The following is a 23,157-nucleotide window of genomic DNA, read 5'->3' on the forward strand; positions in this document are numbered from 1 at the left end:
TAACCAAGGGGTCCAATGGGTAGCAAAGGTCGAGTTTACTTATCACAACTTTCTAGAAGCCCCTGTAAATGTAGAGTCTCCTCCGTGCGATGCTCCCGCTTTGTACGAATCATTGAGAAGCTTTAAGATACTGTCGCATTGACTAGGATGGCCAGAATATTTCAAAGCTCCCGATCCATCATAAATAAATGCATGAGGGATGCCGTTAATGTTCTCCCGGGATGCTAGTGCCTTGACGTCGCCCGACGAATCTACTGCAAGGTTGTAGTCCTTTGTAGCTGGAATCTTCGAGGCGAAACTTCTAACTGTCGCCTCGTCTTCATCAGAAACGCTGAGAATGTATACATTCTTATACTTCTTAGCCATTTTGGAGAGATGAGGAATCATCGCGCGGCAAGGGGGGCACCACGTGGCAAACTTTTCGATCATAATGGGTTGGCCATATTGGTACTCAGATACTTTGTTGATGTACGTCAATTTTTGCAGGTTGACAGGAAGCCGAGCAGAGGCCATCGGATCAAAGGTTCCTATTTTTTTCTTGGACGGACTCGACTGTGCTCCTGTAGCCCCATCATGATTGCTTCCCAAAGCTGGCTTCTTGCCCATCACAAAAGCATAGATCACCGCGTAGATCCTGAGGACAAAGGCCTTGATGGCATCGACGAGCCAATGCCCCATCTCAAGCTTTTATTGATTTTTTGAAAGGAATGGCAAGCGGATAAAGCAGGGCCTTTGGTGCATGTACTTTTGGGATGCCCAATAAGGTTCTCAGCGGTACATATTGGAGAGACTAGCAAATTGTATTTCCATCAGCTCCTCCTCTGCTACTTCCGTCTCCAGTGCCACAAGCAACGCACTCTTTCTTTCACTAACAGATGTGACTATGTTTTTGCGCACGTGCTGAAGAAGGTTGGCTTCGAAGTCCGTTCGTGGGCCTCGCGTGGCCATTTCTAACTGCTCTTTCAATGACTCCAGCATTCTAACTACTGTTTCATGTGTCTCCTTGGCAATTATATACCTCAAGCGAAATGCATCGCAGAGAGCAAAAAGGTCCTTAGCCACCATACACCTCTGTACCCCATCCTCAAGAGACAGGCCTCTTGCAGTGATAAAGGTATCCCCTGACTGCTTCTCCTGCTCCTTGCGATGCATTATTGACAAGGAGGAAGAGGCGTTCTCTACGTTATTTGTTGGCTCAGGTTCGACTGCCTTGACGTGCGTGGAGAGGGACTGCGAAAGCGCATTCAACACACCCACACTCAGCCGAGTTGCCTGAGATGGGACTATTGCGCAGATCTTTGTACACGGAGTAAGGGAGTATGGAGTAAGGGGTCCGTTGCGAGATATCCGCTTGAGACGGTATATCGTGCAGGCCGAAGACGGAATACCGGTCTCCCTTTCTGTCCTCTTCTTAAGCTCAGCCACTGTCAACGGCCTGTTGGCCTCGATGGAGCTTATTCCAAGGAACGTCTCAATCATTTATTTGGATCGTCGATAGGTTAGAATGGTCAGACGTGGGAAACAGGCCATAATATACCAATAGTAGGTATTCGAAGTACATAAGGTGCTGAGCCCACATATCCTTTGTGATGATCAGCTCTTCAATAGACGCAGAGTTTCCTTCATAAAGCTGTGCAAAGCGTTGCCCTCTTAGATCGAATACCCCCTTGCCTGCACATAAGTTATTAATATCAGCAAGCGATCGCGGGCACGGGGGCGAAGCTTGTGCATGCAGAAGCTCGAGAATCAAGAGAGATCCCGGGGTATGGAGGGTGAGGGTCTTCTCAAACGACGGTCTGGATAGCTTGTTAATATACAGCTGCAGAAGATCCTCGTCAGACAACTCATGCAAGAGCGATTGAGAGGATGCACTTACGCCTCCACTGTATTCTGGCAGTCTCGCGGAGTCATTAGTATACTCTAACATAGTCATTAGTCTATCAACCAATCCTCTTTTTTGTATTTCATCACGCAAGGATGCACGCCACAGTGTGGTCTGGATGGCGCTCAAAGATAAGCGGCAAACCACATCGCACTCAAGAGCGACTTGATATGAATACATCCCCAGCTCCCTAGACAGCGGCAAAGACACTGTTGGTGGGGCTCCAAAGCCATAAACCCGTACCCTATCCCCGAGTAGTGGCCGGAAGAAGTAGCCCAATAAGGCGGCTACTCCGGCGCCCAAGCTGTGGCCGGTAAAAATAAAGGTATATGGCCAGTCTGCTGTATCGTTCAAGATGCTCTCATTTCGGAAGTAAGTAGTGAAGCTGTGCCGGTCCTTTACGATTGAAAACAGCTGTTCAATATATGGTTTGATTGTATAGAAGAGGCTGCTGCTTGCTAGGTAGATTCCCTGATGTGCATACATCCCATTCTCCATGCTCTTGTCGGTATAATCTACTATGTGATCCTTGAATAGCTTGTTACGGAGCCTTTTGGGTATTTTTCGATTGCAGGTGGATACAGACGTGGTTTTGTTCGTCGAGATTGCAGATTGACTACTAATTGATGGATACAAACAACTGCATATCAGGTCATCATAGGCGGGTGGTGGTCGCGTCACTCGAGTATATCCTACTGTAAGATCGACCTTTATGTCACCAAGAGACATTGTCCCCCGGACCGCAACAACCACTTCGCGCCTGTATGGATCTACATATAGGCAATGATGAGTTTCGAAGGCCTGGTTTGTCACGTAAAACAAAAGTATCTGGTCAGCTGTTACTCCCATTTCTGTTATAAAAGCATATAGATCGTTGTCGCACTCCGCCAAGTACTCACTGACTTGGTGATGTGTTGCTGTATTTATGTAATCCATACTGAAGGCTCTATGAAGCCTTTCGGTACTCAGAGGCCAATCCTGGGGGCAGCCGTGGATGTATTCTGACTGAGTACTGGATTGACAGTGGGTCTTCTCGCGTGCATTGCTACTGCCATGCCAATCATAACGTATACCACATGCACGCCCACTGTTGCCTATAAACTCATGATCCTGGATATTGGGGTCTTCTACTGCATGAATTATCTGCTCACTGTCGGCTTGGGCATGCTCTGTATGCTTCTTGTTGTTTGTAGCCGTCAGTCGTTTCCTTTCTATATCTAATATTCGTTGGTGATCATCTATATTGAGCTCCATTGTAAGTCTTCGAGTGCAGCTTGGAGTAGCTGGAAGAAAATCCTCCAGGCTTTCTTCCTTCAGCTCACTTTCCGCCCAGTAGTCTACAGACGGATATATGGTTCTGCCACACTTACTTGTCATCCTCTCTATTGTTGGTGCGGCGCAAACTGCAGATTGTAGGAGACGCCAACCAATCAATCTCAGTCTAGTGCGAGTATTATATGCTGGTATGTAATTCCTACGGTACCCTAGATTATACTTTGTACCTACGCACCCGTACATGGCGAACGACACTCTACAGAAATGCAGGAGGGTCGATAGAAAGTAAATATCATCGATGCGTGAATGTGGAGAGTTGCTCAAAGGCTTACCTCTTAATTGCTCCATATCTCTGGCCAGCTTACTTAAAGCCAGACACGTGCTCAGGTGTATCTCCAGATTTCCGTGAACCGCGTTATTAATGAATGAGGCTAGCATATGATAAACGTCGGTGAAGGATATTCCAAGATGGAGCATTGTCCACTGATCTACAGTTCGTCAACTTAGTTTGCTCAAAGATTTATAAAAACTGTCTTCTCTCTTCGCGCTGTTGAGGTGGTGAGCTGAAGTTAACGGGGTGATACGGATTTATCTTAGGAAGTGTATGCTTCATAGCGAAGCATTGGCTCCCCAGTTGGGTTTGGTTTAATAGGATTTACGATAGACTCATGAAAGGCCTTGAGACATGTACTCTCGAGAAAGCTAAAATATTTTGTAGGAGGTAAACAGGTAGGATAAGATGCACTTTCTGAGACAGTTTACACGGTCTGTATGGCTTGTAAGAACAAGAAAAACGTGGAATTCGTCTAAGAATAAACAACAGCTATGATTTCGCTTTCCCTTAGGCTTGGGTTGATCGTAGCTGCTTGTGTCACTCCTGCGACGAGAAGCCCACAGTCTGGAGATTGTTTAATAGGCAAGTGTACAGTCTTAGACGGGCAATATTGCGCCGAGTGTGCAATCCCCGGAGAGGTGCCCATCAACGGGGTATGCATCCCCCTCACTGATCCCAGGGCAGTGGCATCTGGCTGCGGAGGCAGTGCAGAGGCTCCGCTGAGTACATCCGCCAGGAGGTGCGAATTTTGCCGCGGCGGAAGCTACTTTCTCCACGAGGGAGGGTGCTATAACGTGCTCTATAGCCCCGGAAACCGCATATGCAGAACTGCTACATCAGGATACTGCACGTTGTGTGTAGATGGATTCTTTCTAGACACAACATCCAGCATTCACCAGTGCAAGCCTTGCCACTCCACATGTGCCACGTGCACAAGCGGCACTGCTCAGTCCTGCCTCAGTTGCCGGTCAGATCGGTTTCTCAAGACCAACGAATGTAAGGAGTGCTCTGCTGCAGATGGTGGAGTAACAGCTTGTGCACAGTGCTCTCAAAACTCCGACGAGATCACTTGCACTCTGTGTAAAGAAAAGTACTTCGTTAAAGAGGGTAAGTGCACCGCTTGTGCTGCCAACTGTGCCACATGCACAGGCGAAAGACCAGAGGATTGTAGTGTATGCGTGAGCAAGTACTCGTACGACCTTACTGCCAAAAGCTGTACGCAGACATGTGATGAGCACGATAGCCAGGCAACCAAATGCAAAACAAGCATGTGCACCGCGCTGAATAACAGATACTGCTCTCAGTGCGCTAGCAGTAGCGACCTTCTTATTGATGGGAAATGCGTCTCTGCAGATGACAAGAAGATCTGCACCCCATTCGATCCCCCCAACGGCACCTGTAGTACCTGTGCCAAGGGGCATTTGCTCTTTCAGGGAGGCTGCTATAGCGTAGCAGAACCTCTGGGGCAGGAGGTGTGTGCAGAGACCTCCGAGGTCCAGGAGCGTACGGTCTGTGTCCGATGTGCGCAGTCGGGCTTCGTGCCTGTCTCAGGGGTCTGTTTGAGGTACGACGCGCAAGAGGTGGCAGCAGTGGGCTGTGTGACGTCCCGGGGCTCTGCGGTCACACCCACAGACACGACATGTGCAAGTTGTGGAGCGAAAGCTTTCCTCTACAAAGGTGGCTGCTACTCAAACGAGACGTCGCCCGGGAACGTCATATGCGACGAGCTGGACGGCACAGGTGGCTGCAAAGTGTGCAGTAACAAGTACTACCGCAGTGGCAGCACGTGCGCACCATGCCACCAGTCCTGTGAAACGTGCAGTAGCGGTGCTGCCGACAGCTGCCTGTCCTGCAAAAAGGATGTCTACTTTGAGGTTTTCAGCGGGGGGCGCGGCTATTGCAAGCCCTGCAACGATCCGGTGGCCACCATCACGATCGTAGGGGTCGCAAATTGCGAAAGGTGCAGCCCCAAGCCCAGCGGGACCATGCCTATCTGCACAAAGTGCACCACCGGGCATGTCCTCAAGGGCAACAGCTGTGTGCAGGTTTGTCATGAAGGGGCTGAGGGGGCGGGACAGTGCAAAACGGGACACTGCAATACCATTTCCAACACTTATTGTTCAGAGTGCGCCACATCTACAGAATGTCCTGTTGACGGCATATGCACAGCAACCCTAGATGGGCACAGTGCACAAGACGGCGCCTGCACATCCTGCGCATCGGGGTACTTTCTATACAACGGGGGATGCTACCGAAAGGGTGTCATGCCTGGCATGCTTATCTGCAAAGATGAAGACGACAGCACCAGCACCTGTTCCAAGTGCGAAGATGGATACATGTCATCGGGCAACGGATGCAAGGTCTGCGAGGTTAGCAACTGCCGGGCCTGCTCCGGAGATGCCGCCTCCTGCACCAGCTGCAACTCGGGATACTTCCTCAAGGACAACATAAAGGGGTCGAAGGTCTGCGAAAAGGTCTGCGAGGAGGGCATCGGCCCAGGGAAGTGTATCTACGGAGGATGCACGGTTCGAGACAACACCTTTTGCAGCAGATGCAGCGAGGCAGACGAAGTCCCCATAGATGGAGTTTGCTCGTTGCCAGAAAAACGGGCCCGCATATGTCTGAGTGCCTCTTCGGGAGCATGCCTTCGCTGCGCCGCAACCCACCTGCTGTACTACGGCGGGTGCTATAAGATTACCCAGCCAGTGATCGAGATCTGCAAACAAGATAGTCAGATAGTAGAAAAGGACACTGCCTATTGCAAAGCATGTAGTGATGCGGGCGAGTACCCTGTCGATGGGTCATGCACAGCAGAGCTTGACGGAAATACGTGCACAAGCAGTAAGTGCACTGCATGCGGGTCCGGCTACTTTATGCACAGGGGAATATGCATGCGGCAGGAATCACACTCAGATATCTGTGCCAGGGTCGGGGCTGGGGTCTGTGAGGAGTGTGGCAAATCGTACTTCAAGAACCCGGTGGCTAGCACGGCGATAGACTCATGCATTGCGTGCAGCGATACAGCTGGAAGCAACGGATATACTGGAATAGATCACTGCGATACATGCCTGCCTCCTAAAGCAGCAGGACCGGCTACCTGTACAGACTGCGCAGATAGGTACATCTTGAACGAGCAGAATCGATGCGAAGAATCCTGTCCAGAAGTAGAGGAGAGCAGCAAGGCGACAGGAAAGTGTTTGAAGGGCTACTGCAACGTGCTCAACGGGAAGTATTGTTCCAGGTGTTCGCTAGAGTCAGATTATCTCGTGGATGGAAGGTGTACCTCCACCAATAGTAATGTTTGCACACCGCACACACAACAAAATGGTATGTGTGCGTCGTGTGCGATGACCCACATCCTTTACATGGGCGGGTGCTACAATCCAGCTGCGCCTCCCGGGAGTAAAGCGTGCGCTAGGCATAACCTGATAGGCAACACGCTATACTGCTTCCAGTGCGGAGTCGTGACAGACCTTCTGGTCGATGGACACTGCCTTGCGCCCGGCAGTACAGAAGCTGCGGTGTGCACTCTGCACCGCATCCCCACTGGCACGTGCTACTATTGCAGCAGCGACTACTTCCTGATGCTTGGGAGCTGCGTCTCGGCAGAAAGGGCTCCTGGAAACACGGTTTGCAAAGACCTTGGAGTGCATGACGGCATTTGCAGCACCTGCAAGGATGGATACTACGCGCCCCCCGACCGCTCAAGTGTCAGCGACTCGTGTGTTCCGTGCACAGAGAACAGCGACACGCTGAAGGGCATACCCCACTGCAAGAGCTGCAAGGTTTCCAACGGACTCCTGGTCTGTGTTGCCTGCGAGCAGTTCTACAGACCAATGAACGGGGGAACGGAGTGCGTGCAAACGTGCATTGAGGCAGAGGCAGACCCCAAGGAGCACAGGTGCAGAAAGGACAAGTGTGATGTCCTGGGCACGTTCTACTGCTCCCAGTGCGCTGCTGATGCCGAGGGCCCAGTCAACGGCGTGTGTGCTTCAGTGGCCGCAGGCGTGTGCATACAATATAAACAAGCTAATGGCACCTGCAAATACTGCACCCACGGATACATCAAGTACAAGGGTGGCTGCTATGAAGCGGGGTCGTTCGAGGCGGGGGACATCTGCGACGCCCAGGATGTCGTGACCTCGGGTGCAGGGTCGTTTTGTGCAAAGTGTAAGCAGAAGGATGAGGTGCCCGTTGATGGGGAATGCAAGGTCTCGGATGACTGCACCGTCAAGGGAGATGGCATCTGCAGGTCGTGCAAACAGGGTGTTAAGTCATTCCAGATAACCAAGGATGGAAGTCCTGCAACGGTTGCATGCTTTACTAAGTGTCCGGATGGGATGTATGAGTCTGCTGAGTTCTGTCAGCTGTGCGATAAGAGCTGCAAGACGTGTCAAGATAGTGCAGCAAAATGCACGGGATGCGCAGACGGCTTCTATCTTGCGGCCGGAAAGTGTGTTGCTTGCAGCGTGCTCCACTGCTTGACGTGCAATGCGGCAAATACCTGCGCCTCTTGCCAGGATGGGTATTATGCCAGTGGGAACTCGTGTGTTGCATGCACACCCGGGTGTAAGAAGTGCGATAGTACTGGGTGTAAGGTCTGCAAGGATAGATTTGCACTGAGGAATAACATATGTATTGAGGAATGCCCCGTTGGATTGCTTTCCACGTCCTGTGCTGCAGGATACTGCAATGTCAACGGCACGCTCGCATGCAGCCGCTGTGCGCTATTAAACAGCGTTATCATCGACGGAAAGTGCAAAGCGAATGACGACGCTTGCATCCGTACAACCCCATCCAGCGGGACGTGTGCGGCTTGCAAGGACACACACCTCCTCTACTATGGGGGCTGCTATGCTAAAGGCGCAGCAGCTGGGACTGCCATATGTGACAGCCAGCACCAGGCTACGCTGGGCCCGTACACGATCTGCAAGCAATGCAAGCGAGACGGGGAAGTCCCGATCGACGGCTCGTGCGTTGCATTGGCTAACACTAGGGCAATCAGATCGCAATGTGTCGCTGCCACACCAAGCCCCACGTCGTGCACACGCTGCGGGCCAAGGTTCTTCCTGCACGCCGGGGGGTGCTACGAGATAGGACGCTCGCCTGGAACGGTGCTCTGTGCGGTGGCCGTCGACTCAGCAGTTGCAGGAGTGTGCACATCGTGTGCCTCCGGGTACTACAGCACAGGCCTACTCGATCCCACAAAGGAGTCCTGCATCCTATGTAATGATACAGGTGCAACAAATGGATACACGGGCATTGACGGCTGCACAGAGTGCTATCCAAGCGAGACACCAAAGAGGGTCATCTGCACGCGATGCAAGGACAAGCACATTCCTAGCGAGGACGGCTCGCGGTGTATCCAAAGCTGCAACGACAGTAGATCAGAGTCTGGTAACTGTAAGGCTGGCAGCTGTACGGCGATGGGCTCGCTGTACTGTTCCAGGTGTGCGCTGGATGACGAGTGGCCGATCAACGGGGCTTGCACGGGGCGTGATACGGACTATGTTTGCGAGAAGGGGAAGGGCGTCTGCACAGGGTGCCTACGCGGATACATGCTCTACATGGGCGGGTGCTATGACCCTGCCGCGATTCCCGGGTCTGGCATTTGTAGGGAGCTTCTGACAGTCGGAGGGCGCACATATTGCAAGCAGTGCAATCTTGCAGGAGCGTTTCCAATAAATGGCCTGTGTACAAAGGATGTGCCAGATGGTGTCTCGTGCTCCAGCGGTTTATGCGTCATATGTCCCGAGAACTACTTCTTCCACGAGGGAGGCTGCTATGATATCACGACTACTCCTGGAAGTGGGATTTGCGAAGTCCTTGGAACAGGCCGCGATGCCGGGACCTGTCGGCGGTGCAGACCCGGCTACCGTCACAACAAGGAGACGCTGACGTGCATGTCCTGCGCCGTCTCCAACTGCGCCAGCTGCGAGATAGACGTGAAGTACTGCACAGAATGCATTCAGCCCTACACGCTGACAGGCGTCGGGGCCGGGGCATACTGCACGAAGCCCTGCAAAAGAGTGGGGCAGGACGCTTGCAGTTGGGGCTCCTGCACAATAATGGACGGGTCTCTGTGCTCGCAGTGCGCGTCGAGTGATTACGTGCCGATCGACGGCGTCTGCACACTCTATCCTGGAGATGCTCGCTCACTGGCCGGTCCATGCGTAAAGGACGCCACGAAGGGCCGCTGCACCGCGTGCCGAGGGAGCTACTTCCTCTACCAGGGGGGCTGCTACTCCGCAGGCGAGTACCCCGGTACGGGCATCTGCGATGAGCGCGATGCAACAGTCGTCGACGGCCAGGTCGTCTGCGGGAGCTGCCTGATCGACGGAGAGGTTCCTCTGGATGGCACGTGCGCAGAGCCGAAGGAGGGACTTATCTGCAGCAAGGGCGTGTGCTCGCACTGCGGAGACGGGATGTTCCTCTTCGAGGGCGCCTGCTACACAAAGGGAAGGGCGCCGGGGACGAGCATTTGTGGAGACACCACGGAGTCGACGTCCGGGTGCGCTGCATGCGAGGCAGGCTTTTCCAAGACAAACAAGGGCTGCGTGCGCTGCTCCGATCCCAACTGCGGCGCGTGCGTAGACGACCCCAATACGTGCACCGCTTGCAGGGCCGGATACTATCTCCAGAGCACGTCCTGCATTGCGTGCCACCCGGCGTGCAAGACGTGCGATGGTATGGGGGCTGATAAATGCAAAGAGTGCGCCGAGGGATACTTTGGCACGTTCGCCACGCCTGGCCTGGGAGCCTGTCTTGCCTGCTCGGACACGTCTGGCAAGGACAGCTGGGTGGGAGTGAGTGGCTGCAGGCTCTGTGAGGCTCCGAAGGTAGCGGGCCCCGCACTGTGCAAGGACTGTCTCCCGGGCTACAAGGCGCTCTCGACCGGGACAGAGGTGACCTGCCATGCAGTCTGTCCAATGACGTACTACGAGGCCGCTGACAGCTGCATCCCGTGCGCGATCGACAACTGTGCAACGTGTACAAGCACGAGATGCACCAGCTGCGTCCCAGAGCACATCTGGAACGGCGAAGAGTGCGTCCCCAAGATCTGCCCTCCGCAGTGCCTCTGTAGGGAGCAAAGTATAGCGTGCATAGGATGCAACGAGAACGCCGTTGAGGTCAGGCCGACCCACTCCAGCGCCAGCAGGTGCCTGCTGTGCAACGACGCGGGGGCAGGCGGAGGATGGACAGGGGTCGACGGCTGCCAGAGGTGCCGCCTCGCTGATCGCGTGGGCCCGGTCGTCTGCCTGGCGTGCGAGAGTGGACGCAAGGCGCTGACTCTGGACGGGATGCTCCTGTGCCCCCGCGAATGTCCGACAGAGAGCTTCTGGACAAGCGGCAGGGAATGCATCCCCTGCGCGCTTGGTTGCCTCCGCTGCACATCTGCTACTACATGCAGCGCGTGCAGCCAGGGATACTACTCGACGCAAAGCTCTGTCTCTGCTCCGTCCGATTGCCGCCCGTGCGATGATGTGACAAGCCAGAACGGTTTCACGGGAATTCCACACTGTGCCGTGTGCGCGGCAGACCGGGCAAGGGCGGGGGTCACGTGCCACGCCTGCGCAGAGGGCTACGGGCTCTCCGGGGGCTCGTGCAGCCCGTGCACCGCGGCCGGTTGCGCCCGTTGCGACGGGGGTGTCTGCACCTCCTGCAAGAGGGGCTGGCACCTGGCGGGCGACCGCTGCCTGGCATGCCCCTCTCCGTGCGCCGCCTGCTCGTCGGCAGCCAGCTGTCTGGCCTGTGCCGACGGGTACTTCCAGGCGACGCTCCTCGGAGGCCCCCGAGACTGTGTGCCCTGCGACCAGACGGCACCCCAGGGGCTTCAGATGGCAGGCATCCACGGGTGCGGGCTCTGCCAGGCGCAGGCAGGGTCAGGCGCCGTCCTCTGCCTCCGTTGTGCGAACGGAAACCTCCCCCTGGAGAACTACTGCGGAGGCTCGTCGGTCAAGCGCCGCCTCGGCCCGGGCGCGATCACAGGGATCACCCTTGGCGTGGCCGTTCTTGTAGGCGGGGCCATTGGCCTTGCACTCGGCCTGACAGTGTGCAAGCGCGGGTGCGCAGGCAGTACAGGTGAAGGATTACGGCCACTTTACGCATAGTAAATGGTCCTATTCTCCTCGTGACGTTACAAAAACGAAATAGTTCTGGGGGAAATTTACTTACACTAAGGCGTCCACAAGAGCTCAGCGCGCTTAACATACATGTACACACAGAGGTCATTGCACAAAAGGTATGTTGTACTTGTGAATGCCATACTCTCTTCACCACAGCCTTGGAGCATACGGCGGCGAGCTACAGCTCTTTTATGGGAATATCGCCTGGGGTTTAAACGTACAAGAAACATGCTTCTTCAGTTCATGCATCATCTGGGCTCGGTTCAGGATAACACTGACACACTTTTGAATATTTTTGTCGCTACCAAGTTTATTGGACATCCAGCCCTTTCACAACTATCTGATCTGGTAAAGAGGTTGTTTCTGAAGTCTAATAGAGAGGATTGGTCTGCTATAGAATCGGCCGTGCTTACTCTTCTATTACTATCACTCTATCAAGGACAGGATTCAAAATCATGCAATTCTCCTACATCGATCTGTACCCTTCAACCTCATAGAGACACTCCTTCTTTACTTACATCCATTTTAGGAAATTATCAAAGCCCCAATCAGCAACTGCTCAAGAAGCACTTCTCAGCTATTAGCAAAAGCATGTCGGTTCTGAATCCTTGCACACAGAATGACTCTCTTTGTATTTCAAGGAAAGCTTCTGGTTCGACTGGAGAATTACTATGCTTTAGCTTTCAGCCGGCAGCTTTCACTGGGAATACTACTTCACGGCGTTCTACCGCAGTCTCAATTCTTCAAAGTCGTGGGGAAGGTCTTCGAGAAGCTGTGTTAAGCTCACCACATAACCCTAAGGGAGAAGTGCTCCTTTTAGGTCAGATAACGTGCTTCGATGATCTTCTGACGCTTATAAAGGGTTTGAATACACACCAGCAGTTTGCAATCTATAATAACCTGTCTCTATCTTTAGAGACACGAAAACTTGCAAAACTTTGGGTTCAGCCAAACCTCTATCTCATGTCTTGGGAGGCCCTTGTTGATCGCTTTGTTGACCAGTACTTTGGAATAGAGATTGCCCACGAGGTTGCCAATAGGCTTACTGATAAAGTTCTTTTTGACCTTTATCTTGCAAATCAGGTTGTCTGCAGTCAGAGTGCGATCGAGGGAGACACAAGAGCTAGTTCCGCCTTCCTTATCCAACTGCAAGAGTTGGAAACAGTGCATTCTGTAGTACATGGGTACAAGAACCATCTTAGACACTGCATTTTGCATGAAAGGTTTTCTCATTCTGTCGAGCTGTTAGATGTATGTGTCATGCGTGGATCTGTCTTTGCAAGACAGCAATCTAGGAAGATGTTGCCAACTTTCTACACCCTGGTCTCAGAGGGGATTCTGAAGAAGATGCAGCAACTAATCATTACAGAAACATACAGAATGTACGCGGGTAGTTGTAGTCAGCGATCACAAGGTGGGTCCCCAGAGATAGAATTGGGCATTGGAGGAGGGATTCCCATTATTAAAAGGTGTCTCTTTTATGAATTTGAGAACATTGGGCCCCTATCCTGCAACTCTGCCTTGGCAGCTTTGTTCCAAAAAAGATGGGAACTTCCTGAGCCAATGGCATTAATTGAAGAGCTGCTCCGACCTATCCCACGCATCTGGCTGCCTTTCTCACTTAAAGAATATGCAGGGACTATCATCGAACTTTTCAATTTAGGATCTCTTTTGTCGGCAACCAGAGAACATTATCCGCTCCTGCTTAGGACTCTTTTTTTGTACACTAGTACCGTTACTGGAGCCATGACTCACCACACAACATCATCGAGCACGGATTGTGTAGAAACTCTTCTATTTTCATCTGACTATGAGTTCTACAAACCTAAGGATACGCATACCTCGAAACTTAGTGCTAAAAGCCAAGGATTGGCCCATCAGCTCATTCAGGAGAGCATCGGGTCATATATTTCACATACAGCAAGCTTTCTTGAGCAGGAGCAAATCCGTAGAAGCGTTGCTAATCAGCTCGAAGAACAAACCGGAAAGCTTAGCAAGAGCGTGACCTTGTCCGCAATAAGTAGAGACAATCAGGCTAATATCCAAGACGAGGCACTTCTTCCCGGTGCCGTTGCATCCAAAAGGGAGATTGCAGCAGTTCTAAACGATCTTAAGTCCTACTTCGTAACAGAAATGAGCAAGCTTGGACTGGATGTCAAAAAGGATGAAGTTGTAGACGGTTTGAATCGCCAATTTAAACTATTATTGGCCAAACAAGCCCCTAGCTATGCAGACCTTTTTGAAGAAATGGAGACAAAGCAAAATCTAGAAGAATTGAAAAGCGAGGAGCTGATCCCACGAGCTTCATTGCAGGACTCTGGTGCGGTAGAGGAAAATATATCTAATCTCAAGGCACCAGAATTCTTTGTCGATAAGAAAATACCAGGAAACGCCGCAGCACCATTCGATAAAAGTTTAGATACACAGAAGCTCCTCGGTGAAGAAGACCTGCTAGCTCGTAAGAAGATGGAGGAGAGAATTGAAAAGGCAAAGCAGCGAGATGAAGTGCATAAGGCTGCTGTAGAAAGAGATAAGACTCTGCCTCTTCGAAAACGGAAGTTTAAGACAGCAAAGGAGATCATAGAGAATACAGAGTATGAAGGTGTTGGTGTTTTCTTCGACTGGGACGAGTATCTTCATGATAAGTTCCCAACACTAGTAGATTCTCTGCATAAATCTCATGCCCTTGCAAGCACTGACTCTCAAAACGAATTTCTTATTTCGCCAATCCATCGGCAAGATGATATAGACAAGGGCTGGTGTCATTTTTCTAGAGAAAAGCATGATACAGAGCTTTTTCTATCCTACTCTGACGTTAATTACAGACAGCTGATCTCTCAATACATGGGACCAATCCAGCTTCTCCACCAATTAACAAACAAGATAGTGTGCAACTACCTTCTGTATGAGTCAAACCTCTTTTCGTGCATAGATACCGTGGGTGAGGTATGCTTCCTTTTAGATAGCAATTTGACCAATAGACTACTGTCTACGTTCTTCAAACACGGAAGTAGTACATGGATTTTTGACGGATCGTTTCAGGAGCAGCGGGTGCTCTCTGTGCTGTCTCGTCATGACCTACGCGGTGTAGCAGAGTTAACCATACTTACTGGGTCACTGAGCTCCGCTGATGTTCCTGGTCACAGCAGAATTTCAGCAGAAGACGATCTGCCCCAGCAAGGACGGGAGGCGATTGACTCTATTATTTCCATGAACAGGACACTAAACTCAGATTTATCTACGACGCTTGAAGGTCAATTATCAGATCTGTATACATCTGTCTGTCTTCTATGCAATCCTCACTCTAACTCGTCTCTCCCCATTCATAGTATTATATCAGCCCGAGATATTGCCAACGTCCTGCAGTTATACAGTCCAAAGCGTCCTGGATCCGCATCTCGCAAAGACAATGGTGTACTTGATCATCTTCTGATCAAAGAAAACGAGCGACGCATATCTCAATCTTACAGCTCCAACACTAACTTTACTATGCTTCTAGATTTTTCTACTAGCAACGCATTGTTCCACCAATTGTACTATGCGCCTCTTGAGCCTCTCATCCTTGTGGTTTTTAAACACATCCTTACATTGTCGCAAAGCCTATATTCATTGCATGGGCTTTGGTTTCTCCTGGTGGTTAGCGATAAAGATCACAAAAGATACTCCGCATTGGAAAGACGCACACGTAAGTTACTAGTTATTCGTCACAGTGCATGTTGCTTCTTACAAGTCTTCCTCCGCTTTTTGCTTGGAGATGTACATTTGACTCTGGAAAACGCAAAGCAGTGCATTTACAAAACTCTGGAGACAGGGACAAACGTACTCAGGTCTGTAGATCAGTGGCACACTCTGATTGCCATTACGTTGGCGCGCCTTTTTCTGACTGGTCCCCATCGAACCATTTTTGCAGCCATAAAGGAGATGCAGTGCCATGTCCTGCGGTTTTGCAACGAAGTGTGTGCTTACATAGAGTTTAGCAAGGCAGCGCCCGGGGTAGTATTCAATTATGAGGAGAAACTGACCGAAGTCTTTTGGCGAGCATCAAATGCTGGCCTGGACCTGCAGCATGCAATAGATGAGATTGTAGCATGCTTGGTCCATTACGTAGAAAAGCTTGGGGTGACACGCTATGAGGAGGTCCTGGCTCAGTTTTCTTTACTAAGTAAATAGTGGGGCCTCCCCAAAAATGAATTTGAAGGCTGCCAAGCAGCTTTTGAAGAATATCCAGGAGAAGGACGCGCTCGATTCTTGTAACAACTTCCTCGCTGCAAAGACCCAACTAGAGTATACAGAAGCTGCAAAAACCTACAAGGAGTACTTGGCCACAGATTACCGTTCATTGGATAAGCAAGCAACTGAGTTAATTCTGACCTTAGGAGTTCATGAGCCAGGCAAGGAAGCAGACCTGACTGCTGATCTCGTCTTGAAGGGCCTTGCAAAGCTTTCCAAGGAAGAGCGTGCCCTTCAAGCTGAGCTGGTATCACTTGTGGGTGGATACAGAACTGCGGCGACAGAACAAAAACTTACGACGCTCCTACAGATCAAGGATAGGCCATCTAATATGTTCTATCCGTCTAGAGCCTTGTCTGGGGCTGAGTATCATGCATATGATATGAATCTCCTCAAGGTCTCTTGCGAAGCAGAAGGTCTCATAGGTCTGATTTTAGACAGCTCTAGCAAGATTACTATGTGTCCAGCAACGCTTAGCAAAGTGCTGTACATCAATTTGAATGATAGGAATGCAGTTCCACCAAAGATCTCGCCTTCGTCTTATTATTATGCGGCATTTGTGCGTCCATTTGGCGTCTACTTGGCTCGAAAATCAGCAAGCACCAACATTCAAGGCTTAAAGATGGCTTATTCGGCAGTGAAGAGGGTGTTCAGTACGTGGGTGGATCCCATCAAAAGAACGCTGCTATCGGTTAAGAGTAAGGTTCCTGATCAGCTGTCTTCTATTCAAGGGGCTATACAATCAGTTGACACATATCTATCTCTTATGGGTACTATTGGGTTGCGTTTTAGCCACTTGAAGACCACGCTTCATGATACTGCGGAGCTACTACAGGTAACAGAACAAGCAGATGAGCAGCTTCGGTACAATTTTGATACTTACTTAGACCGTGCCCTTGAACTGTACGAGCGCAGCAAAGCGCAAGTCGACTCTGTGAAGAGGGCCTCCAATCAACTTGCTGATGTAGAAAATACGGATCCTGATTCACAGGACACAGAGGCACACGGAGATGCTGTGATTCTAAAGGTGGCCAAAGATGTTAAAAAAGCCAAGCAGATTGCTCAATTCAAGGCACAAAAAGAAGCTGTACTTGATGCTCAGAATCGTACTGCAAGTGTGTCTGATAAATTACAGCAGGGAGCTATGCATGACATGGCGTCATACAGAGCTGGGATAATAGAGCTGCGGCAGAAGCTGCTCGAGCAGGAAAAGAAAAGACAAGCAGAGCTTCTTTTGCAATACGAGCGTGAGGAGAGAAAGCGTAGAGAAGCTGCAGAGGCCGATGCAGCTGCCGTTAGACCGCATGTCGAACGTAGCAAGGAGCGCGTCCTTGCACCAACAGAGGCTCTTCTGCGCAAACAAGCGGCAAATAGAGCTCGTGCACAGCTTCTGGCCAACGAAGGCGCAAGTAGGCTCTTTCAAACAGATCTCGCCATAGACGGAGAATTGGTTACAATGGCAGGCAAGAATGGAATTGTCAGGGATAACCAGGAAAATGCGATCTCCACCATAGCTTCTGAGCTCATGGCGCAGTACGGGATCTTGGGAACGCAGTACGCCCGCGATGCTCTGGCAGAGCTTCGTAGCCAGGAACTTGCTGCTAGGTTCCATCACTACAGCATCCGCGATAGCGTTGCGAGTCTCTTTGGCAACTGAAACGTTTACATAAATAATCCCCAGCTACTTTACTGTGTGGTGATTGTGATGGGGTCATGGAGTTTAATATTCTCGGCCTTTGCATTAACCTCGCTGTTATAGTTGTTGGTGCGCGTCACGGAATCTTCTAACAGCTTCTTGGCCCTTGCACTGCAGTCGTCGATCTTCTTCATGACTTGGTCGATAGCTGTCGAGAGCTCGTGCATCTTCTCCGTTGTCGTGTTAATGACCAGGTCCATCTTCTCGTACTCATTGACAGGGGTCTTCTTTACGGAGCGGAACGAGGAGAGGATGTCGGAGTGCTGTGATATGATGGTCTGCTGAACCCCAACATCGTTGAGAAAGACCTCAAGAACTTCGCACATCTTAGAGACATCGGCAACCATCTCCTTGTACGCTGTCTTCACGCGTTCCTGGGCCCTCACAAGCGCTACTTTGCTATCCTTGGTTTCAGCCTTGTTGTAAATACTAGCCTCGTCCTCATCCAGGTCTATAAGCGTGCAGTTGTACTTGCCGAGGAGGAGCTCGTATGCTTGGGCTGCTAGACTGTATGCATATGTCACGAATTTTGGATGTGGCTGTTCAGCTGCATAGGCCTTCAAAAGTAGAGGTAGGGAGGTCGCCTTGCGTGCAAAAGACAGAGACTCGTAATCAACGTTTCCATTGTCTTCCACGTTATCTTCTGGCAGAAGCACGTCGATCTCAGGAAGGCGCATCTTATAGCCGAGAATCTGCTCGAACTTCCCAGACTCCCCCTCGAATTTCTCGGCAGTAAATTCATCCTTGATCTTAACACACGTAAGTCCTATATCCTTGAAGGTCATCTCTAGGTCCTTGCATGACTTGAGAAAGACAACTAGAATTCCCTGGAAGTCATGCGAATTCCAGTATTTGGATGTGTACTTCTTAGTACGCTCCTGATCTGAGGTCTGAAGTGACGTTGTATTCTGAATTGCTGTTTTAAGATTTTGGTACGCTAGCGGGAACTTTCCTGTCTGAGCGACGGCCTCTGAAAACTCCTTGTATTTCTGCTTGAACTCCTCCGTGTCCTTTTTAAAAACAGTGAGGCGAGAGAGAAGCTTTGCTGCTCTCGGGTTGTCGGTTGAAACGACGGCTTCCTCAATAGGATCCAGGGGGCACGGAAGGTGATTTGCAAAAACGTTGTGCACAAGGAAGAAGCACTTTTTGACCTCCTTATTCGTTTCTGCTGCGCATATTGTTGCACAGGTTTTCGCCAAGGCAAGATTCCGCTCTGAGACAGTGGATCTCTGTTTCTTTTCTGTAGCAATAAGCTCATCTAAGTACTCCGCCAGTTTGGCATATGTCGCTGGAGCATCAGATGGGAGATCCTCATGAATGAGAGCACGAAACGCGGATCCGAGCTCAGTATTGCCGATCTTTGGCAAATCTCTTCCCACTTTAGAATATGTTTCCAGAACCAGCTTACGCTTCTCAGAAGATAGATCAATAAGGGCGTCTGGCATCGCGGGCTTTAGACCAGTGCATGCAGAGCTGATTGCATCCAAGTACTTTGAAATCTGGCTGATCAAATCCTCCAGGGCGTGCTTCATCCCATACTTCTTGTAAGGGTCTGACAGAGGAGCCTTTTCCAGCTCCCTACAACTAGCTTGGGCCATATCCTTCGCCTCTGTGAACGCGTCCAGAGCCTCCTTGTACTTGGCATCTGTTCGCATGCAGAGGCCCACATAGTAGTAGGCAAAGGAGTAGTAGTAGGCGCGTTTATACACAACTAGCGCAATTACAACCGGCTCAAGCACCTTCTTCAATTCTTTGTGAGCATCCAACAGGTGATCGGCCACCTTGTAGTAATGAACGGCTGCTCGCGATAGAGAACAGATGGTGGCAAACAGTGCTTGGTTCCCTATGCGTGTAAGCGTTCTCAAGGCATCGGGAATCTTGGCTCTCAATACAGACTCGAAAGCCATTCCAGTGTAGAGGTTCTCTAGGACCTCGAAGAAGCTGACAGTGTACTCTAGATCCATGAGATTGTGAATGGCCTGAGGAAGACTTCCGATAAACTTGGCTGCACTCTTGAAATAGTAGGCTGCACGCAAGAAGTGAGAGCGTCGAGACGCACACTGCTCTGTGTACTCGCTTGTAGCATGGTCGGACACCTGCATAGTCACCGCCTGGACCCCGAGAGTCACCTCATAAGCACCCATGTTGTAAAGAGCATTGAGGACATCCACATGGGCACACGGACCGCCAGAGGCAGACTTCTTCATGCCCACCGTGGACCAAGTAATAGGCATATTGGTTACCTTCTTGGACAGGGCTGGAGCCGTCCAGGCGACATTCATGGCCGGGATATAGGCCGCTGCATACAGCTCAAAGCAACGATCAATAAATCCTCCAGTAGCTGGAGAGAGCCCTCCCGCGGAAAAGAACTTGCGAAGACGTTCTATCTCCGTCACAGAATCTATAATGGCCTGCACGTTGGATGAGCCCCTCTGCTTTGCGAGATCTAGCAAAGTAGTGTATATGCCGGATTCAGACCCCGTCTGCCGCACGCTTATGGTCGGATAGACGCTGTCAGAAAAAGCTACACCTAGCATTTTTAAAACCAGTGAGCTCTATGTGATTGTGGTATTCAAAGGTGTTTACAAAAGTGTTTAGACTAGTAGTCCAGACCCCCATCTTCCCAAGGCTCGTCGTCTAGGATACTCTCATCTGCTAATTGCATCTCCGGACAATTAAACAGCAGGTCCGTAAAATTATCGTCGAGGTCGTCAGGTTTCGCTTCATCCATGGCCATCATCCACCAGCACGTCCCCACAATGAGTATGACAAGAAGTACGACAGTCCAGATGGTTAAGTTGCGGTTCATTTGCGATGCATGAGTTAGTCTTGGAAGAACAAATGTGATTGTGTTGTCACTTACACAGGTATTGTCTGGTGGAGACATTGTCTTGACGTAATGAAGAAGGTAATCCGAGCGAAACCCTCCTACAATACCTATCGTCGAAAATGATCGACACTTGCTCGTTCCTAGATTCTGAACTAAGGAATTTGCTGCGTATGAGCCCAAGTCGAGGAAGCGCAGGCACGAACTCATCTTGAAGTAGTTTGATCTGTTAACTGTAGAGAGGAGATCGCCATCAGATGGCAGCCCAGCGGCCTCCATAACCGCGTGTGTCAAGAGAGACCGGTTAAAAACCTGTTCTTGTGCAATGTTAAGGATCTCTGATGGATCGCATATGGATACCTTTGCTTTAGATGCTTCTCCAATAGCGAGGAAGAGAAAGAGAATACCGAGGGTAGCTGACATTTGTATCGTTTAATATTTTTTGGGCTTGGGGTTGTCTGTCCCGACAGAGGGCTCGGCCCCAAGGCAAGCGATAATTTCATCACGTACTTGAGGGGACGCATACTCCATTTCACGGGCAATATCTACGGCTGTTCGACCCGCCTTAGATGCCAGGGTTCCCTCGTATGGGACTAACATTCGTGCAAACTGAACATTTCCGTGTGCTACAGCGTGCATCAAAGATGAGTACCCTGTTTTGTCCAACTGCCCTGTCTCCGCACTGAGGAGCAATGCAGCAACTGCACAGGAGTTGACCATTCCAGCGTACATTAACGCTGTGGTCCCAATGGAATCCTTACCACAGAGCTGACCTGCTTGTATGTATCTTTTTGCAGCGCGAATATCGTTCTTCAATGCAGCAATCATAAGATTGGTAAGCTTTGCTTGGTCTCCCTCATAGTCCATGAGCATGTCAACACAAGCGAGACACCCCCACTCTGCAGCAAACTGTACCGCACGGCGGCCATCGCTAGCCACCAAGTTACATTCAACTGAAGCAAGAACCTTGACAATCTCCGGGTAATTCCACTGGGCTGCATACATGAGTGCCGTCAGGCCCTCTTTCGTTTGCTTCCCGCTCAGTTCCTTCTTGAGGATCTGGGCGGCCTTTTCCTGGCCATTCATGGCAGCCACCATGAGAGCTGTTTGCCCTGTAGCAGTGCAAATGGCTACTTCTTTGGCTGCGAGGATCCTCATAATATTGCTATGCCCACGCTGAGTCGCAGACATAAGGGCTGTCCACCCGTTAGCCTTTTGCAAACCAGCCTCATGTTTGAGTAGTAGCTGGACAATCTCACTATGCCCACACTCTGCTGCTATCATTAAAGCAGTGCTTCCGCTACAAAGCCTCATGCCAGCTTCATATTGTGCTAATAATGACGTACACTTAGAGCTATTGTACTGGGCGGCAAACATCATAGCTGTTCTACCTTGCCTATTTTGCATACCTGCCTCGAACTCAAGTAACTGCTCGACGACGTTTTCGTTGTCTTGTTGAGCGGCCAGCATAAGAGCCGATGTCCCCTCACTATCTACTAAGCCTGCCTCATATTCAGCGAGGAGCTCAACGCAATCGCTGAACCCATACCAGGCAGCTACCATTAAGGCGCTGGCTCCTTCAATAGAAATACTTTGCTTTTTGTCTTTTGTGATAAGCTTTACTGGCGATATGCACTGCATTCCGGCTTCGTTAATGTACCTTGGTATATCATTATATAAGTTCCTTTCTACGGACTCTATCAAAGATGTTTTTGACGGGTGCAGAACAGCATCCTTTCTTACACGGGTGGACTGTATTGTAGTTTTAATGCTGTCTTGCTCTCTGGCATCGTTTGGACAAGGCTCCTCCAAATTTGTATCCACAGAAGAAGCTTTATTGTCAGTCTCTACATCCATTTCTTCCAACCAGTTCTCAGGCTTTTGAGTGTATGGTTGCTCGGTGGGTGAAGATGCTTCCACTGTCTGGGCAGGGTCATCAGTTAGAAAAGCCGTGTTTCGCTGCACATTAACCACCTGTGGATGACTAAGTATCTCCTCTGCAGTTGGTCTAGCATTGCTGTCCAGCTGAAGGCATGATCTGATCAGCGTGGCCAGGTCCTCTGAGTAATACGTGGTATCAATTGTGATTTGTGGGTTGTCCTTGAGGTGTTCAGTACTCCAAGGAATTGGTTTAAGTGTACAGATCTCCAGGATGATGCACCCTAAGGACCAGATGTCTGCAGCAGTTCCGTAAAAGTCTCCTCGCTGAACCTCTGGGGCCATGTACACAGGGGTCCCCGTGCACGTTGTCATTCGAGACTTGCCGCTTGTTTCTCGGGCAAGCCCAAAGTCTCCCAGCTTTATGTGTGTGTCAGTAAACAGAATGTTCCCCGGCTTTAGGTCTCTATGAACAATTGTGCTGCTGGTGATGGATTGGCTGTGCATATAAGCCAAACCATTGACAATCTGCCCTATCACATACCAAATGTACGGCTCCTGAAAAGGGTACCCCAAATAGCGTTGCGACCGGATGACATCTTCCAAGGACTGGTCGCAGAGCTCCATCTCCAAAAGATAATAGTATTCATCTTTACGTATAGTTTTGTATTTCAAGATATTTGGATGATCGAGCTTCTGCGCCGTGCTGAATTCCTGCTCTATCTTGTCGAGGAGATTGTCTGTCAAATAGTATAGATCTATCTCCTTTACTGCCACTAGCTCGCCTGTATCTTTAGAGTATGCCCTGTAGACCTTCCCAAAGCTGCCGGAATCGATGTATTCGGGGCTGTCATAGTACTCCCCCAAGCTCGTTGACATTTTTCTCTGGTCAGAACGAAAAAATCTGCT

General features: G+C 50.4%; 9 protein-coding genes across 9 annotated transcripts; 3 read left to right on the forward strand and 6 right to left on the reverse strand.

The window, feature by feature from the left end:
* Window positions 1-42: 42 nt before the first annotated feature.
* On the reverse strand, window positions 43-678 carry GL50803_0023888 (putative FixW protein; the record flags this gene model as incomplete). Its single annotated transcript, XM_001710235.1, has 1 exon — window positions 43-678. The coding sequence occupies one exon, from the start codon at window positions 676-678 to the stop codon at window positions 43-45; it is 636 nt and encodes a 211-aa protein (XP_001710287.1).
* Window positions 679-768: 90 nt separating this feature from the next.
* On the reverse strand, window positions 769-1,479 carry GL50803_005988 (uncharacterized protein; the record flags this gene model as incomplete). Its single annotated transcript, XM_038046180.1, has 1 exon — window positions 769-1,479. One exon carries the CDS (start codon window positions 1,477-1,479, stop codon window positions 769-771), a length of 711 nt encoding a protein of 236 aa, XP_037901873.1.
* Window positions 1,472-3,634, reverse strand: GL50803_005987 (Lipase; the record flags this gene model as incomplete). Its single annotated transcript, XM_001710236.1, has 1 exon — window positions 1,472-3,634. The coding sequence occupies one exon, from the start codon at window positions 3,632-3,634 to the stop codon at window positions 1,472-1,474; it is 2,163 nt and encodes a 720-aa protein (XP_001710288.1).
* A 348-nt stretch (window positions 3,635-3,982) lies between these two features.
* GL50803_00114180 (High cysteine membrane protein TMK-like) lies at window positions 3,983-11,602 on the forward strand (the record flags this gene model as incomplete). Its single annotated transcript, XM_001710237.1, has 1 exon — window positions 3,983-11,602. One exon carries the CDS (start codon window positions 3,983-3,985, stop codon window positions 11,600-11,602), a length of 7,620 nt encoding a protein of 2,539 aa, XP_001710289.1.
* A 102-nt stretch (window positions 11,603-11,704) lies between these two features.
* Window positions 11,705-15,787, forward strand: GL50803_0016750 (uncharacterized protein; the record flags this gene model as incomplete). The annotated part of the gene is made up of 1 exon (XM_001710241.1): window positions 11,705-15,787. One exon carries the CDS (start codon window positions 11,705-11,707, stop codon window positions 15,785-15,787), a length of 4,083 nt encoding a protein of 1,360 aa, XP_001710293.1.
* A 16-nt stretch (window positions 15,788-15,803) lies between these two features.
* Window positions 15,804-17,504, forward strand: GL50803_0016751 (uncharacterized protein; the record flags this gene model as incomplete). The annotated part of the gene is made up of 1 exon (XM_001710243.1): window positions 15,804-17,504. The coding sequence occupies one exon, from the start codon at window positions 15,804-15,806 to the stop codon at window positions 17,502-17,504; it is 1,701 nt and encodes a 566-aa protein (XP_001710295.1).
* A 29-nt stretch (window positions 17,505-17,533) lies between these two features.
* On the reverse strand, window positions 17,534-20,080 carry GL50803_00103709 (BRO1-like domain-containing protein; the record flags this gene model as incomplete). Its single annotated transcript, XM_001710245.1, has 1 exon — window positions 17,534-20,080. One exon carries the CDS (start codon window positions 20,078-20,080, stop codon window positions 17,534-17,536), a length of 2,547 nt encoding a protein of 848 aa, XP_001710297.1.
* Window positions 20,081-20,142: 62 nt separating this feature from the next.
* Window positions 20,143-20,793, reverse strand: GL50803_006469 (uncharacterized protein; the record flags this gene model as incomplete). The annotated part of the gene is made up of 1 exon (XM_001710246.1): window positions 20,143-20,793. One exon carries the CDS (start codon window positions 20,791-20,793, stop codon window positions 20,143-20,145), a length of 651 nt encoding a protein of 216 aa, XP_001710298.1.
* Window positions 20,794-20,802: 9 nt separating this feature from the next.
* GL50803_0014216 (Kinase, NEK) lies at window positions 20,803-23,127 on the reverse strand (the record flags this gene model as incomplete). The annotated part of the gene is made up of 1 exon (XM_001710247.1): window positions 20,803-23,127. One exon carries the CDS (start codon window positions 23,125-23,127, stop codon window positions 20,803-20,805), a length of 2,325 nt encoding a protein of 774 aa, XP_001710299.1.
* Window positions 23,128-23,157: the final 30 nt, after the last annotated feature.

This window comes from Giardia intestinalis, chromosome 3 (genome assembly GCF_000002435.2).
Source record: "Giardia intestinalis strain WB C6 chromosome 3, whole genome shotgun sequence".
NCBI classification, from domain to species: Eukaryota; Fornicata; order Diplomonadida; family Hexamitidae; genus Giardia; species Giardia duodenalis.